Source organism: Pseudophryne corroboree, chromosome 7, assembly GCF_028390025.1.
Source record: "Pseudophryne corroboree isolate aPseCor3 chromosome 7, aPseCor3.hap2, whole genome shotgun sequence".
Taxonomy (NCBI): Eukaryota; Metazoa; Chordata; class Amphibia; order Anura; family Myobatrachidae; genus Pseudophryne; species Pseudophryne corroboree.
This window is the reverse complement of record NC_086450.1, coordinates 47,468,366-47,483,409: the sequence shown is the minus strand read 5'-3', so window position 1 is coordinate 47,483,409 and position 15,044 is coordinate 47,468,366. Positions and strand designations below refer to the sequence as shown.

Below are 15,044 nucleotides of genomic sequence, written 5' to 3'. Positions count from 1 at the left end.
GTGTATACGGTAACTGTGACATGTTTAGTAATGAGATACCGGAGTATCAGGGCTTAATATGTCTTCCTGAGCTACAGTATCTGTTCCATCACTTTCTACTCTTGCCCTGTCTAGTTACTTAGGGGTCTATTCATGAAGCAGTGAAAAGCATGGAGAAGTGTGCTAGTGGAGAAGTTGCCCATGGCAACCAATCAGCATTGACGTAACATTTATAATTTGCATACTGTACAATTGTACGGAGCAGCTGATTGGTTGCCATGGGCAACTTCTCCACAGGCTCGCTTCTCCACGCTTTTCACTGCTTCATAATTAGACCCCTTAGCAGCTTAATGTGAGTATAAGTAGATTTCCAAATGCAGCATGTGCACTTAACCTAGAGAATCATTGTGCCAAACCTAATGAGAACTACCAAATAATTAAAATGTGCATGGTGCTTCAGCCGGCTTGGACACGGCAAAGCCCAGGAAGCTTTGCTGAAACCGGAAGGACTTTTGCTGGGTCGCCATTGCCGCCATCTGTAGATGGCATAAGCAGTAGGTCACTAAGCTTACCGCTGTTTGGTAAATACTGAACAGGGGTCGTGTCCCCTTTAGCGAGTGCTAAAGGGGTTATGGCTTGCTCTTAAATGGAGTCCTGTGTGTCTCGGTGTTTCAAAGCTTTCACGGCATCTCTACCCCACGGTAACTGGATTTGGCTTGCAAGGTGCCAGGAACTGCAGCCTGTAGCGTGCAAAAAAAAGCTGCCCAGAGCATCCCAAGTACAGTCCAGATGGTGCTGAGCTTTCTAGTGGTGACAGCCACTCCCCCACAGCGTGACATCATGATGACACATGTTTGAGGGCGATAGAATCGCATAGAATCGCCATGCTTCGCGATACCAGCAGCCACCAGGAGAGTATAGGGGGGAAATAATCCTCCGCATTGACTCTCTGGCAGCAGGTACAGTAAGACTGCATTATGCAGAAGCTGAGCTAGGAAGGTGCAGTTCCTGTATGAAAACTGAGGCGCCCATGCAGTAATCAGAGATTTCTTCATGATATGCACCTTCATAAAAATATAGGAAAAAGGGAAACTAGACGTTTTATTTAAGAGAAAATGCAGTAACAGGGACTTATCTCCGCTTGATAAATAGACCTTTTGTTTTTAAAAATAGAACCATGAGATGTCGTGCTGATTCCCAGACCTGTTGTAAGGCCAATGGTAAGGTTAATAAACTTTGTGATAGAGATGTGGGTGAGCTTTGCTTTCTTAGCTGCCATTGGTTCCTGAACTCCTCTTTCCTTTCACCACGCATTTTACAAGCCAAACTGCTAATTCCGCTGAATTGTCACAGTCAGGGACCCCAGTAAGGTGTCCCTGACTATGGTCAGAGACAGTAATTGATTCACTGTAACTGGTACTATACTAGCATTAGAACTGCAATTGCGCAGGTCCCCAAGTTCTGGTTTAGTGTTTGTGTGTGTGTTTTCAGAGCTGAATATAATACAACTAGGCGGTTCATCATGCCCTACGGGCGCTCTTCACACCATCACAATGGCTACGCCCCCTTAATCGTTATTGTTATTATATGGAGTATTACCTCCAATCATAATTTAGTAAGTGGTTGAATATTGCACGGACAAAGGACGTGCGATGGCTAAGGGGCTGTAGGCACTTGCAATGGCATGAACAGCACACGCAGGGCACGGTGAATCACCTAGTAGGTGCTGTGGTTGGGGGAGTGGGGGGGTGAGGGATAGACACGGATGGGGGAGGTGGTCCGGTGGTGCCGCGGGTGGGGGAGAGAGTCATGAGGGGGCGGTTGCGGGGGGAGACCCGGGGGGGGGGGGTAGGGGCGGTAGCGGGGGCGCCATGAGTGGTGGAGGCGCGGTTGCGGGGGTGCTGTGGGTGGGGGAAGGGCGGTTGTGGGGGTGCCACGGTGGGGGAGGTGGTCCGGAGCCACCGCGGGTGGGGGAGGGGCAGTTGCGGGGGTGCGGCGGTTGAGGTAGGATGTGGTGGTGCTGCGGTTGGGGGAGGGATGGGTGCGGGGTTGCGTGAGGTGCATCCAGCAGACCCACACGACGTTACCCCGGGCCACTTCCCCTGACCACGCCCTTTCACACCAACCACGCCCTCATCAACCCAAGTGGTCCAGTCCGGCTAGCAGCCGGCTCCAAGCCTAACCGGCTATAAGTTGAGTGACAGGAGAGGCAACTAATGAGAGCGACCTGATCAAGGTGTGGGGGCGGGGCCAGCTGTCACACGCCCCCTCTACGCCGGGGACCGCGTAGCGGACTTCACCCACCTGCTGGAAGCGCAGCCTCCCCAGCACGAACAGAGGTTTGTCCGCCATGTCCTCCCCCGGCCCAGTGGCTGCGGGGAGCTGCAGTCCTGACGGGGATTCCCCGGCTGCTCCTGCCCTCATTTCCCGGCCGGCCCTGCCGTGTGACTGGGGGAGGAGCGGGACGGCCAGAGCTACTCAGCTGCTGCCCGCATCGCATGATGTCACACGCTGCCCCGGGGGCCGAAGGGAGTTGCAGTCCTGGCAGCACCCCTCAGGATGCGGCGCCCCGGCCTCCTTCTTGGCCGCGGCAAGATCCGCTCCTGGAGAGCTTGTCTACCCCGCAGCCGTACCCTGGGGCAGATGTATTAAGCCTGGAGAAGTGATAAAGCAGTGATAAGTACAAGGTGATAACGCACCAGCCAATCAGCTCCAATATGTAAATTGACAGTTAGTAGCTGACTGCCTGGCGCGTTATCACCTTGCACTTATCACTGCTTTATCACTTCTCCAGGCTTAATACATCTGCCCCCCTGCGTGAAAAACCTGCCGCTAAGGTTATCTCCTATATAGCTCAGAGTGTCCGTGTGGCTAACGCTGGGCGTGGCGAAGTGACCTCTGACGTCACCAGGGGGAGGATCTACCCTGGCGGTAACCCAATGAGAACTCCTAGCCACGCCCAGCGTTAGCCACACAGTCACTCTGGGCTATTATTATATATACTGTAGGAGATGAATATTCTATCACTCTGCCCGCTATACCATACAGCTACTGTATATACTTCCACCACCCGTGGAATTCAAAGGTGATGCCTCAGTGACTCAGGTGGCACCTCAGCGACACAAACTACCACACTTCTAGAAATGAATAATATAGAAGGCAGTTCGCTCCATGCATGGCCAGATGGCGTTTCGGGCTGGTAACTGGGCACAGATGCATCTCATGGGGGTGTAGTAGGCTTGTTGCCTGACCCCCAGTTAGTTTGAGGTGTGGGAACAGAGATGGGATGCCTTTTTTCAGCAGATAATCTCCACCCAGCATGGGGTGGGAGCAAATGCCGGGATTTAAAATGTTGACAGGTTTGCAGTGTCGACAAGAAAAATGTTGACAGTCACAAATGTCGACAGTACAATTTTGTGTTATTTTTAGGGTTAGGGTTAGCGTTATGTTAAAATATTCAAAAAAACGGTATGTTGACATTCTGGTGTTGACATGTCAAATGTTGTCATGAACATGTCGATATTTTAGTCATGTCAACATTTCTGAATGTCAACATACTGTATTGCTTGTTGACCTAATGTCTATGTGGGCATTCTGACTGTCACCAATCAGAAACTGTTGACATGCTGGTGTCAACATTCTGAATCTCGACATTTCATACCACACACCAAGTGTCGCTAGTAATTATGTCGGCTATGACTAAAGATGGAATAACAGTGTGTGGGGTGATGCATACACATGGAGACAGCAGGATACTGGCAGAGATGGACGACAAGCATATGGAAGTTAACTGACATATATATTTATATATATATATATATATATATATATATATATATATACTGGCACCATGCATCTGACTTAGAATAAGCTCCACAGTCTGTTTAAGTTGAATAGCGTCTGTCATGTTTTCAGTTTGATCAATTATGTTTAAACTTTTGCTTCTGGTCTCCTGTTGTACTAAGTGCTAACACTTGTTCCTCAGTCATGACCTCTCTGGTATCCATAAGAACAATTACATAAGGGCATGACAAAGATGATGGGAAAACAGTAGACGTTAGCAAGGTTCCTGCGCCCCTATCTATGATGAATCATATGCAGCCGCTTTCCTTTCTTTTTGTGCTTTTACATTTCCTTACAGTATGTCACAATAACAAAACATGAAAGACAAACACTTGTGGTACTTTTTGCTTAGTACTCCCCACTGTGCGAGAGGTTGTCATAACTGCCCCAAATCAGCAAATGCTGGAACTCATGTAAGAGAAATATATATTACCTCTTACATCACATTTTATATTTATTCCACTCCATTTATTCCAAGAAAATGTTCCATGGTGGCTCCTGTATGTTGTTACCTAAGGTAGGCTTCCACAGTGACAGCCGTGGCAGGAGTCTTATAGAATCTAATCCACGCTGTACGTCTCATGGGGGTAATTCTGAGTTGATCGCAGCAGGAAATTTTTTAGTAGTTGGGCAAAACCATGTGCACTGCAGGGGAGGCAGATATAACATGTGCAGAGAGAGTTAGATTTGGGTGTGGCGAGTTCAATCTGCAATCTAAATTGCAGTGTAAAAATAAAGCAGCCAGTATTAACCCTGCACAGAAACAAAATAACCCACCCAAATCTAACTCTCTCTGCACATGTTATATCTGCCCCCCCCCCCCCCTGCAGTGCACATGGTTTTGCCCAACTGCTAACAAAATTCCTGCTGCGATCAACTTGGAATTGCCCCCCATGTTCTGACAAGGGAAGTGAGAAAATGATTCTTAGGATCACAAGGACATACAGTACCTCTCAGTGTCCCTTCACACATCGCAATGTAATCCGTCCAGCAAGCCCAGGAAAACAGGAACTCACAGCGGATACGTTCTGACTGTTGTATGAGTGATCTGTTGCATGTATAGTTTACTGTAGGACACAGAGCCCAAGGCAAAAAAAGGAAGTTGTGTCAAAAGCCATGTGACGGATGCTGCAGATGAAGTAGGGCTTATTGCAGCAATCTATGTCACATGCATCTATCTACTATTAATTTTGCAATACTCCTCATATCTATCCCTCTATTGGGCTAATCCAGAGATGGGTGAAACGTCTGTGTTGTATGCAGTGGAGCTATATCTTGCCTGCTCATGTGTGGTATTTTCAGAGAGGATTTTCAAAAGTAATTGATCGGTATCACCTGTGGGAGGTAACGGGGGAGTGGTCGCTGCGGCAGTATTTGCGCCAGCGGCAACCGGAGGATCAGAATGCCGATGGGTCCCAGTAAGTAGACGCTATTCACTAGAGACGGAGGGACAGGGGGCATGCCAGCAGCTCCCACAGCGCTAGCCATTCCCCCATACTGATGAAAAACAGGGGCGTGGCTCACGATCAGCGCACTCCCGCGAAGCCATGCCCCCTTTTCTATAGACCACGCCCCTTTTCGGGCGGGCGGCACCAATGTGTTCCTCCTTATCTTCTCCCAATGTTGGGAGGTATGCTTATGTAGTAAAGATCAGAATATTTGAATACAGCCATCGTAAAACAATTGGTGTAGTAAATATGTTGATCAATATACTAAGTCGGTACAGTAAGTAGATATATTATACTGAGAAGGGGCAAAGGGGGTCTGTGGAAGCCAGACAGTATCTTGTTTAATATAAAATGCAGCCTGCTGATGCCATGTGTTTATTACTGTACATCTCCCTTAGAACCGCGTCTGTCATGTGTGTAAAGTCACGCGGGCGCTCAGTCGTGTACCTTAAACGCCAAGCAATATTGAAAATATCAAATCTTAAAGGTCAATGATAAGAAGCAGACTGCTGAGAGGGATCCAGCCGTAATCCCAGTCAATGAGTTTTTGTTGTTATTTACTTGATGATTCTAGAGGCACATTGCTCCTGGGGCACCCGGATGGTAAGCTCCGCTGGTAGTTCCCTGGCATTCACTGCTCTCAGAGATACGTGGTGAGGAAATGGGAATATTTCTGCCTGAGCAGGCGACCGCTCCGTCTGGGAGAGAATGTAATCAGTGAATGGTCACCTTAGACAGGGATTGTTGTTCTGTTATGTTGTTTTGCTTGATGTCTTCTCTTTAACGCTAATGCTTTATCAGCTGTGTAATGTAGTGTCATACAGTATAGAGAATGTCCTGTATGTGAATAGATCGATAGTAGCTCCCTGCGCACAACTCCACAATAAATGCAAATGTAATCAGCTCAATGTAATAAATAAAGATATATATTTCAATGTTTGTCTTCATTAAACTTTTATATAGTACACTAAAATGAACAACTCCTATATCATGTATATGTGTTACAATTAAGATAAATGGATTCTTCTGTTGTTATAATCTACAACCTAGTACCGGTACACCAAACAGGAACATACATACAGATAACACATAGACAAAACAAAACAAACAAATATTGTCAATTGATGGTGAATTAATAAGGTAGTGTGAAGCGCCTCGTGGCGTCTTACTCTCATCTACCTATCTGTTTAAGAACTAGTTCTCATATGTGAGAGTCACAGTCTCATACGAAAATGATCCAATAGAGGTACAATGTGTGGAAAGTCTCTGTCCCAAATGGTCCCGGGTGCGGTATCTTACCCCCTTTATGCACTTAATGTCCACTGATTAGCCTTTGGTGCAAGAGGGATTAAATACTCACCCTTCAACATAAAGCAGAAATGGTCTGCCTACCTCATCCGTTTGATACTGTCACTGTCCGGAGTCCCGTGCGGTGGCGAGCGTCCTTCTCCGGAGAAAGGTTGAAGTCTGCCGGCAGACTGACTTGCGGTGTGCCTCCGTGTTCGGCGCCGCTGTCGTGGAATCGATGTGATCGGCTATCAACGCGTTTCGCCTGAAAGGCTTCGGCAGGATTTCCGATATGCTGATTCCCTCTCCTCTTTCCGTTTATAGGATGCTGATGCGTTTACAAAGTTTCTCCCTTTCCCCTCCCCTCTTTTTTCCTTTCCTTATAAACTTGGTCTTTATTATGGCCAGTCACATGTGCCTGTAAAGAAATTGGTATATGTGCCTATATACGTACACATATATATGTATATGTATGATGCAGTACAATATCTTTTATAATATATATGAATTATCTTATAAATTAAGTGGAGGGATCCTTTTATTACTATTACTCATTCTTTAGTGGGGGTCGATAATATCAGATGGTATTATTTTATTATATTATTTTATTATTTATTCTTTAACAATTATACCCAAATTTCTATCTTTTATGATTATCTTTATTATATTTATTTATACATTTATTTATGAACCTATTCATTCCTTAGTGATAGCTATTAGGCAAATATATTCTATTTATTTATGAATATACAGTTTAATCATTTTATTTTATTGTTATCAATTAGATGCAGTGTTCAATGTGGTCTTGTGTTTTGTGTTTATCCAACAAATAATAAATTATATGGAACTAGACACTCTGTAGCCATTGTAAGAGAGTAAAGAATACAAGGTATCAAAAACGGAATTTCATGCACTGTAATATGGAGAGTGGGAGAGAATAAAAGAAATCCCAATGAGGAGATAAATGCCCGGAAGTAGCTGTGGAACGCAGAGAAGAGGAAGTACTATCCTTTGGAACGCATCAGCATCCTATAAACGGAAAGAGGAAAGGGAATCAGCATATCGGAAATCCTGACGAAGCCTTTCAGGCAAAACGCGTTGATAGCCGATCACATCGATTCCACGACAGCGGCGCCGAACACGGAAGCGCACCGCAAGTCAGTCTGCCGGCAGACTTCAACCTTTCTCATGAGAAGGACGCTCGCCACCGCACGGGACTCCGGACAGTGACAGTATCAGACGGATGAGGTAGGCAGACCATTTCTGCTTTATGTTGAAGGGTGAGTATTTAATCCCTCTTGCACCAAAGGCTAATCAGTGGACATTAAGTGCATAAAGGGGGTAAGACACCGCACCCGGGACCATTTGGGACAGAGACTTTCCACACATTGTACCTCTATTGGATCATTTTCGTATGAGGCTGTGACTCTCACATATGAGAACTAGTTCTTAAACAGATAGGTAGATGAGAGTAAGACGCCACGAGGCGCTTCACACTACCTTATTAATTCACCATCAATTGACAATATTTGTTTGTTTTGTTTTGTCTATGTGTTATCTGTATGTATGTTCCTGTTTGGTGTACCGGTACTAGGTTGTAGATTATAACAACAGAAGAATCCATTTATCTTAATTGTAACACATATACATGATATAGGAGTTGTTCATTTTAGTGTACTATATAAAAGTTTAATGAAGACAAACATTGAAATAAATTATCTTTATTTATTACATTGAGCTGATTACATTGCATTTATTGTGGAGTTGTGCGCAGGGAGCTACTATCGATCTATTGGCATTTCCTAATTGGGCTGACGTAGTGCAGCCGTGCCCCCAGCTGCATTCTTTCCACAGGTGTCCATCACACAGAGAGCGCAGTATCATCTTTTTCTTTTACCCAATGTCCTGTATGTGATCTGATGATTATCTCACCGCACGTAAACAATCCGTTCTAGTAGTGACCCGCCATGTAAGCCGTTGGCTTTATCCTCCAGCTGCATTTGATTGCAGTTACTATGTGATGTCATCTAAACGTCACTGGCTTGGCACTAGGTCATTCCTTATTCAAAGTTGTATGCTATTTGCATGCAAAAATATGCTAATGCCGCACTAAGCGTCTAAGAACAAAATACGCCCACTGCTGGCATTGCAGATCCAAGTGCTGCCTCTGACAGCATTGGACCACCATCGGGCAGCCATCGGCCATCTGGGTAAATCTCAGCTTGCTCAGAATGGCCGCCCCACCTGCACAGCTGAGGCCACTTAATCTGTGTCCGAATATGAAGAAGACACAGGCCATGGCACGCCCAGAAAACGGGGCCGACACGCCCACGTATAATTAAGCAGCCACTCTCCCCGCCTCCAAATGGTTGCAGGCTGTCAATCAGGCTGCGGCTTCCCCAACACTGCAACCGGACCTGCAGCCGCAACACAACTCATGCGCAGTTTTGGTCAGATTTACGTAAAACTCTGAATCTATTATTATTAATATAACCAGTTATCTATATAGCGCATACATATTCTGCAGCGCTTTACAGAGAATATTTGGCCATTCACATCAGTCCCTGCCCCAGTGGAGCTTACAATCTATGGGGGTAATTCCAAGTTGATCGCAGCAGGATTTTTGTTAGCAGTTGGGCAAAACCATGTGCACTGCAGGGGAGGCAGATATAACATGTGCAGAGAGAGTTAGATTTGGGTGGGGTGTGTTCAATCTGCAATCTAAATTGCAGTGTAAAAATAAAGCAGCCAGTATTTACCTTACACAGAAACAAAATAACCCACCCAAATCTAACTCTCTCTGCACATGTTATATATCCCCCCCCCCCTGCAGTGCACATGGTTTTGCCCAACAGCTAAAAAAATTCCTGCTGCGATCAACTCGGAATTACCCCCTATATTCCCTAGCACATTTATACGCACAAACATTCACTAGGGTTAATTTTTGTCAGAAGCCAATTAACCTACCAGTATATTTTTGAATTGTGGGAGGAAACCGGAGTACCCGGAGAAAACCCACGCAAGTACGGGGAGAATATACAAACTCCACACAGTTAGGGCCATGGTCGTAATCGAACACATGACCTTAGTGCTGTGAGGCAGTAATGCTAACCATTACACCATCCGTACTGAATCAGGCCCATAGAGTAATATTCAATGATAGATCTACAGACTTCCATGGGTGTGGAGGAAAATGGAATTGGATTGACCTTATACTCTGTTAGGCTCCATCTCAATGTAAGAAGATCTTTTATCTAATGATACGTTGGCATGATAGATACCGTGGAACTGTAGCTCATTGCCGCTTGCCACGTTAGTGGATTTACCATAATAGTCATGTAGAAATCCAAGAATTGTCCTTTTAGCCCTACATATTGATTTATAAACCACTGAAAAGTCATCCCTACATTTTGACATGAAAGCAGAAATAGGCTGTAAATCATCCGTCCGACACAGCCATAAATTAGATTTGAATAGAGGTGTACTTAGTATTCCTGGATCTTAATGTCAGGCTAAGGGAACTGTCTATTACTGTCATGCTTGCCGTACGACGAGATGATACAGGTTCTGTAGGTAACTGCCTTTACACCTTGTCAGCACGGGCAAGCAGGACTGGACTGGCTTGAGGCCATGGTTCTGCTGAAACTGTCAGAAGCAGCTGAATAAGTGTAATAAGTTATTACTAATGACGCCATGGGGGTTACATGTGACTATAAATTCTGTGCGGCAGCAAATGGATGGATTATCTTATTCTGTACAGGCTCTGCATTGGGATTTGTACCTGCGGCTTGTAGAATCTGTAGGGGAGGGGGGATGTATCGAACCTACTAAGGGGGACAAGTACCTATAATTTATCTCAGTTAGGCAACCTGTAGCACTCCAACTGCTGGTGAACTACACATCCAAGCATGCCCTGCCACACTTCTACGGCGTGGCTGAAGTTGACCTAAGTGGAGAATGTTTTTCTCATGGACAACATATATATCTATCTATCTATCTATCTATCTATCTATCTATCTATCTATCTATCTATATCTATATAGCTATATATATATATATATATATATATAAAATGTATTTATTTAAATATATATATATATATATATATATATACACAAATACAGAAGGAATGCCTACAGAGTAGTAATTACAGTGGATATCCATCCAGATATGCATCCACTTGGATGCGCACACGTTTCAATAATTATACATGTCACGATCCTAGGCACGGCGATTCCCCAGATACGCCAATCTGCGAATCCCTGCCATGTGACACCGTTAAAGGATACCTGAGCACGTGCGTTAATTTCAACACGGTCACTGCCACCAGCCAAAGTACAAACGTTTAGGGTATGACCCAAGGCAAACTTATGGCTTTTGCCTGCACCCAGAATTATTAATATTTTGGTAACGCCTCTTTCAGAGAGTTGGGATGGATACACAACAGACAATACAGAGCTATAATTGATTATTTAATTTAAGTAAACACTTCAAAGCTTATGTTACAGAAAAAAGAAAGTTACAAGAATATAATGATAAAAAGTCAAAGTCACGTCAGAAAAGACAATTTCAAGAAAAAGAAAAATAGGGAGATAAAAACCCACTGATCCTAGCACATGCCGAGAGGAACGATGGGATGAAGTGAAGCCTCTTCAGCTATTGGGACATTACAGAGCCTGGATGCTTCTCCTGACCCGCTTCTTTGATAATGCACAATTTCACTCTTTGTTTCTCCTATTTAAAACTCATGTTGCATGTTCAACCCCCCTCCCTCTGGAGAGTTTGTTTTTTAACCCTTCCAAAGCCAGAGAAGGTATTGAGTGTCAGCTCATACCTGGCTTCCCAGCCACTCCCTCAGGGGTGAATGGCCTTATCTTCTTCTCCTTTGAAGCTCTGGCCATGGTTCTTGTGTAAATAAATGGCTAGTAGAGGACACAGACCAGGAAGGGCTTAACACCTTTCTGGCCCTAGCTCTAGTTCTGGGGTAATTAAACTAGCTCTGGTCACGAGGAATTTCATACCTAAGCAGTCAGTGTGTCTCTGAGTTCTGTGGCTACAATGAAATGCCAGCAGATCAATCAAGCTTCAACCATTTGACATGCAAAGACCATTTGACATGCAAATCACATACTGGTACATTGATATATCGATCAGAATATTGATATCACATACATTGATTATAACAGGCCTATTTCTACTTGAAATAGCCTGGATCATGACAATACATACATAATAAATTCTTGTATTTTTGCTTATCTGAAATGACTGATGGATCTAGACCTCTTCCAATCAGTACTCTCCCCTCATATGGATAGGGTTCACCCAAATCAACCAGCTGTATTCTGTTAAAGAATGGCTGATGTTGATGGACCCTACAAATATATCCTTATACTAGATGCACCCAAGAAAGACGGCCAAGGGCCACTCATGGTGCAGTATTTTCATATACTTGAATTAAAAAAATAGGTTATTGTTTGTATGTGCTTTGTTTTCAATCCTCTGCTTCCTTGAGGAGTAGCCATGTTGGATGGATAGACAGACAGACAGATAGATAGTTAGATAGATAGATAGATAGATAGATAGATAGATAGATAGATAGATGTTTTTGTTTCGCAATCAAAACCCAGAAAGACTTGAATGCTTAAAGTAGATGGGACACCTACAGTCAATGGAGGCCATTTTGGGGCAGAACCAATAGGCCACAGTTTATCCCAATAAAAACAAATGAAGTAGCTGAAACCTTATTCTCAAGCATCAGTCATAGTGTATTGGCTCACTCATTAGGGCCGCCTCCGTGGGAGTAAAGGTGATAAGTACACTTTAAAGGTCTCCATTCACCCAACTTTTGTGGGTTTCATCAGTAAACAGAAATGAATAGTATGTTAACATAGTGCACAGTCCTGAGAGCTATGACATTGCGGAATATGTCTGTTTCAGAGTACGGTAATAACCTGCAGCCAAGCTTAGGAAATGGCGTCACTGTGATGCATGCTTTTTTCTTACTAGCTCATACAGCTCATGAATTCTTTTCATTCTTATTCCCATCATCCCATTTTTCTTTCCTATCAGAGTGAAATTGGACACAGCCCTCCTCCTGCCTACACCCCTATGTCAGGAGTAAGTATTTCACATTGGCCTTAATCTTTTAATGTCTTGACTGACTTACCCTCTGGTTGTTTATTGGTTTCTCCTAGGGGTGTATTTACAGTAGACTGACATTAGCATGTCATGCCAAAACTACATCATGGCTAAATTATTATTTTTTTCTAAGACCTTGTCAGCCAAACTCAAGATTTATATTGGCCAAAATGACTGACAAAATACCTTCCTTTCCCCAGCCCCTAGAACATGTGTCTCCAGTTATGTCTCACTCCTCATTCCCCATACTTCTCTCTCATCTCTTACCTTCAAATTTCCATGCTAAGGTCCATAACTGACTGTTAAAGTGCCAGAAGGGCATTCGCCGAGAGATTGGTGGAGCTTTCTTCAGTATTGCACAGTCAGCTTCTACGTGGCTATGTGGCCCTATGTCACTGGAACAGGAAGTTTCGGCACAAGACTTTAAGCTGACTCTATCACGTAGAAACGCCCATCTGCCATATGATCGGGGTTAGCTCACTGTGCATTTTTCTCGGCTGAAAGTCGCTATCTATCACATGCTCTATTTGGCCATTTAAAACTCTTATCTCAAGTATTCATTTGCACTATTATGTATCTCCTCCTATTTGCCTTCTTCTTTATGTGTCCAAGCCAAATTTCTGTAGATCTCTGCTAAATCCACTATTCTATCCTTTTCACATACAGCAAACTCTAACCAAGGCTTGGAGCAGGCACAAATAGCCCAGTTTTCCTACCGCTTGCAGCCATTTAGTAAAAGGTTGAATATTGTCTCACACAAAATGGCTAACTCTACGGGTGTCAGGGCTGGATTAAGCCTTGGAAGGGCTGGAGCACTTAGGACAGGAGTGCCGGGAAGGGGGGGGGGGTGTATATTATATTGTGCATACCTCCCAATATTCCATTTCAGGAGGAACAAAATGCTCTCTACCTGTACTTCCCTCTCGTATATTATTGGCGTCACCTGTGTTGAACTATTTAATTGATAAGAAAGGTGTTTCAACACAGGTGATTGCAGTCATACATTAAGATGGAAGTCCAGGTAGAGAGCATTTTGTCCCTTCTGACATGGGTCATGTTGGGAGGTATGCATTGTGTATATTAAAATTAAACCAATGGTGTATATTACATTGAAACTGATAGTTTAATAATACCTCGGTACTGTATATAGCTCCGCCTAACTGAGAGACAACTATTTTATAAAGTGTTCTTGTAGTGGAACAAAGACAACTTAAGCAACTTTAAAATGCACTTAGAAAAATAAAATCTATCATTTATCTTGTCACATGCAAGAATAGCAGCAGCCACTGTACTACTTACACACTGGGACAGGACTCAGGAGGACTCTCTGTGTGTGTCTCTCTCTAAACCCAAATACTTTAAATAAACAACAGGTTACACAGGACCCAGACACCCAGGGGAGGAGGAAAAGGTGGGATCCCTGGATCACTTATAGCTCTCTTCCCCCTCCTATCTCTCCTCTGGTCGGGAAGCTGTGTTGGTAGCTGATGAAACCTGATACTCCTGAGTCTCTACATCAAAGGAAGAAGAAGAAGACTCTTTGGGGGTCATTTCCGACCCGATCGCACGTTGCGCTTCTTTGCAGCCGTGCGATCGGTTCGGAACTGCGCATGCGCTACGGCCGCATTGCGCAGGTGCGTCGTCATCGCCGGGCAGCGACGCCTCCATTGAAGAAAGCGGTTGCAGCGGCGACCGCAAGAAGATTGACAAGAGGAAGGCGGATCCGGGCGTCAACTGACCGTTTTTGGGGCGTGGAGATCTGAACGCAGGCGTGTAGAGGCGTTTGGAGGGCGGATGTCTGCCGTCAATTCCTGGAACTGCCACGCTGAAGTGATTGCACAGGGTAAGTATGTCTAGCCCTAGTCTTCTTTTGCACAAATTTTTTTTTGCATAGCACGGCTGCACAAGCGAACGCAGCCTTGCTATGCAAAACACCACTCCTCCATAGGCGGCATCTACCTGATCGCACGGGCAGCAAAAAGTTGCTGCGTGCGATCAGGTCAGAATGACCCCCTTTGTTGGGTGCACTCGTAGAAAAATATAGTCATATTAGAATGGAGGAAATTAAAACATAGCTGTTAATCTAAATTTCCTCCATTCTAATACGACTATATTTTTCTAAGAGTGCACTCTACAAAGAGTCTTCTTCTTCTTTTGATGTAATCCATTATATCCACTGACTCTGGATGCACCATCAATTTGATGACACTAGGGGGCCTCTCACTTACTGTCTATTTTGTTATCTATTATAATAATACACTGGCAGGTGCGGAATCAAACACTTCTTTTCCATAGTACTCCTGTGTCTCTGCATGCACTGCATACTGTCCTGCACGGATTCCTGTTGCC

The 15,044-nt window shown here is 44.4% G+C and overlaps 1 protein-coding gene across 3 annotated transcripts in view; it reads left to right on the top strand.

Annotated features, from left to right (window-relative positions):
* ERBB4 (erb-b2 receptor tyrosine kinase 4) overlaps nucleotides 1-15,044 on the top strand; it is a 1,260,323-nt gene that overhangs the window by 1,211,050 nt on the left and 34,229 nt on the right. For 2 of the 3 annotated variants that reach the window (XM_063933142.1, XM_063933141.1), the window contains exon 26: nucleotides 12,627-12,674. The exons of the other annotated variant lie outside the window; for it this stretch is intronic. In XM_063933142.1, the coding sequence (XP_063789212.1) occupies nucleotides 12,627-12,674 (48 nt within the window). The remainder of the gene's footprint in view (nucleotides 1-12,626; nucleotides 12,675-15,044) is intronic. 3 annotated transcript variants of the gene reach the window in all.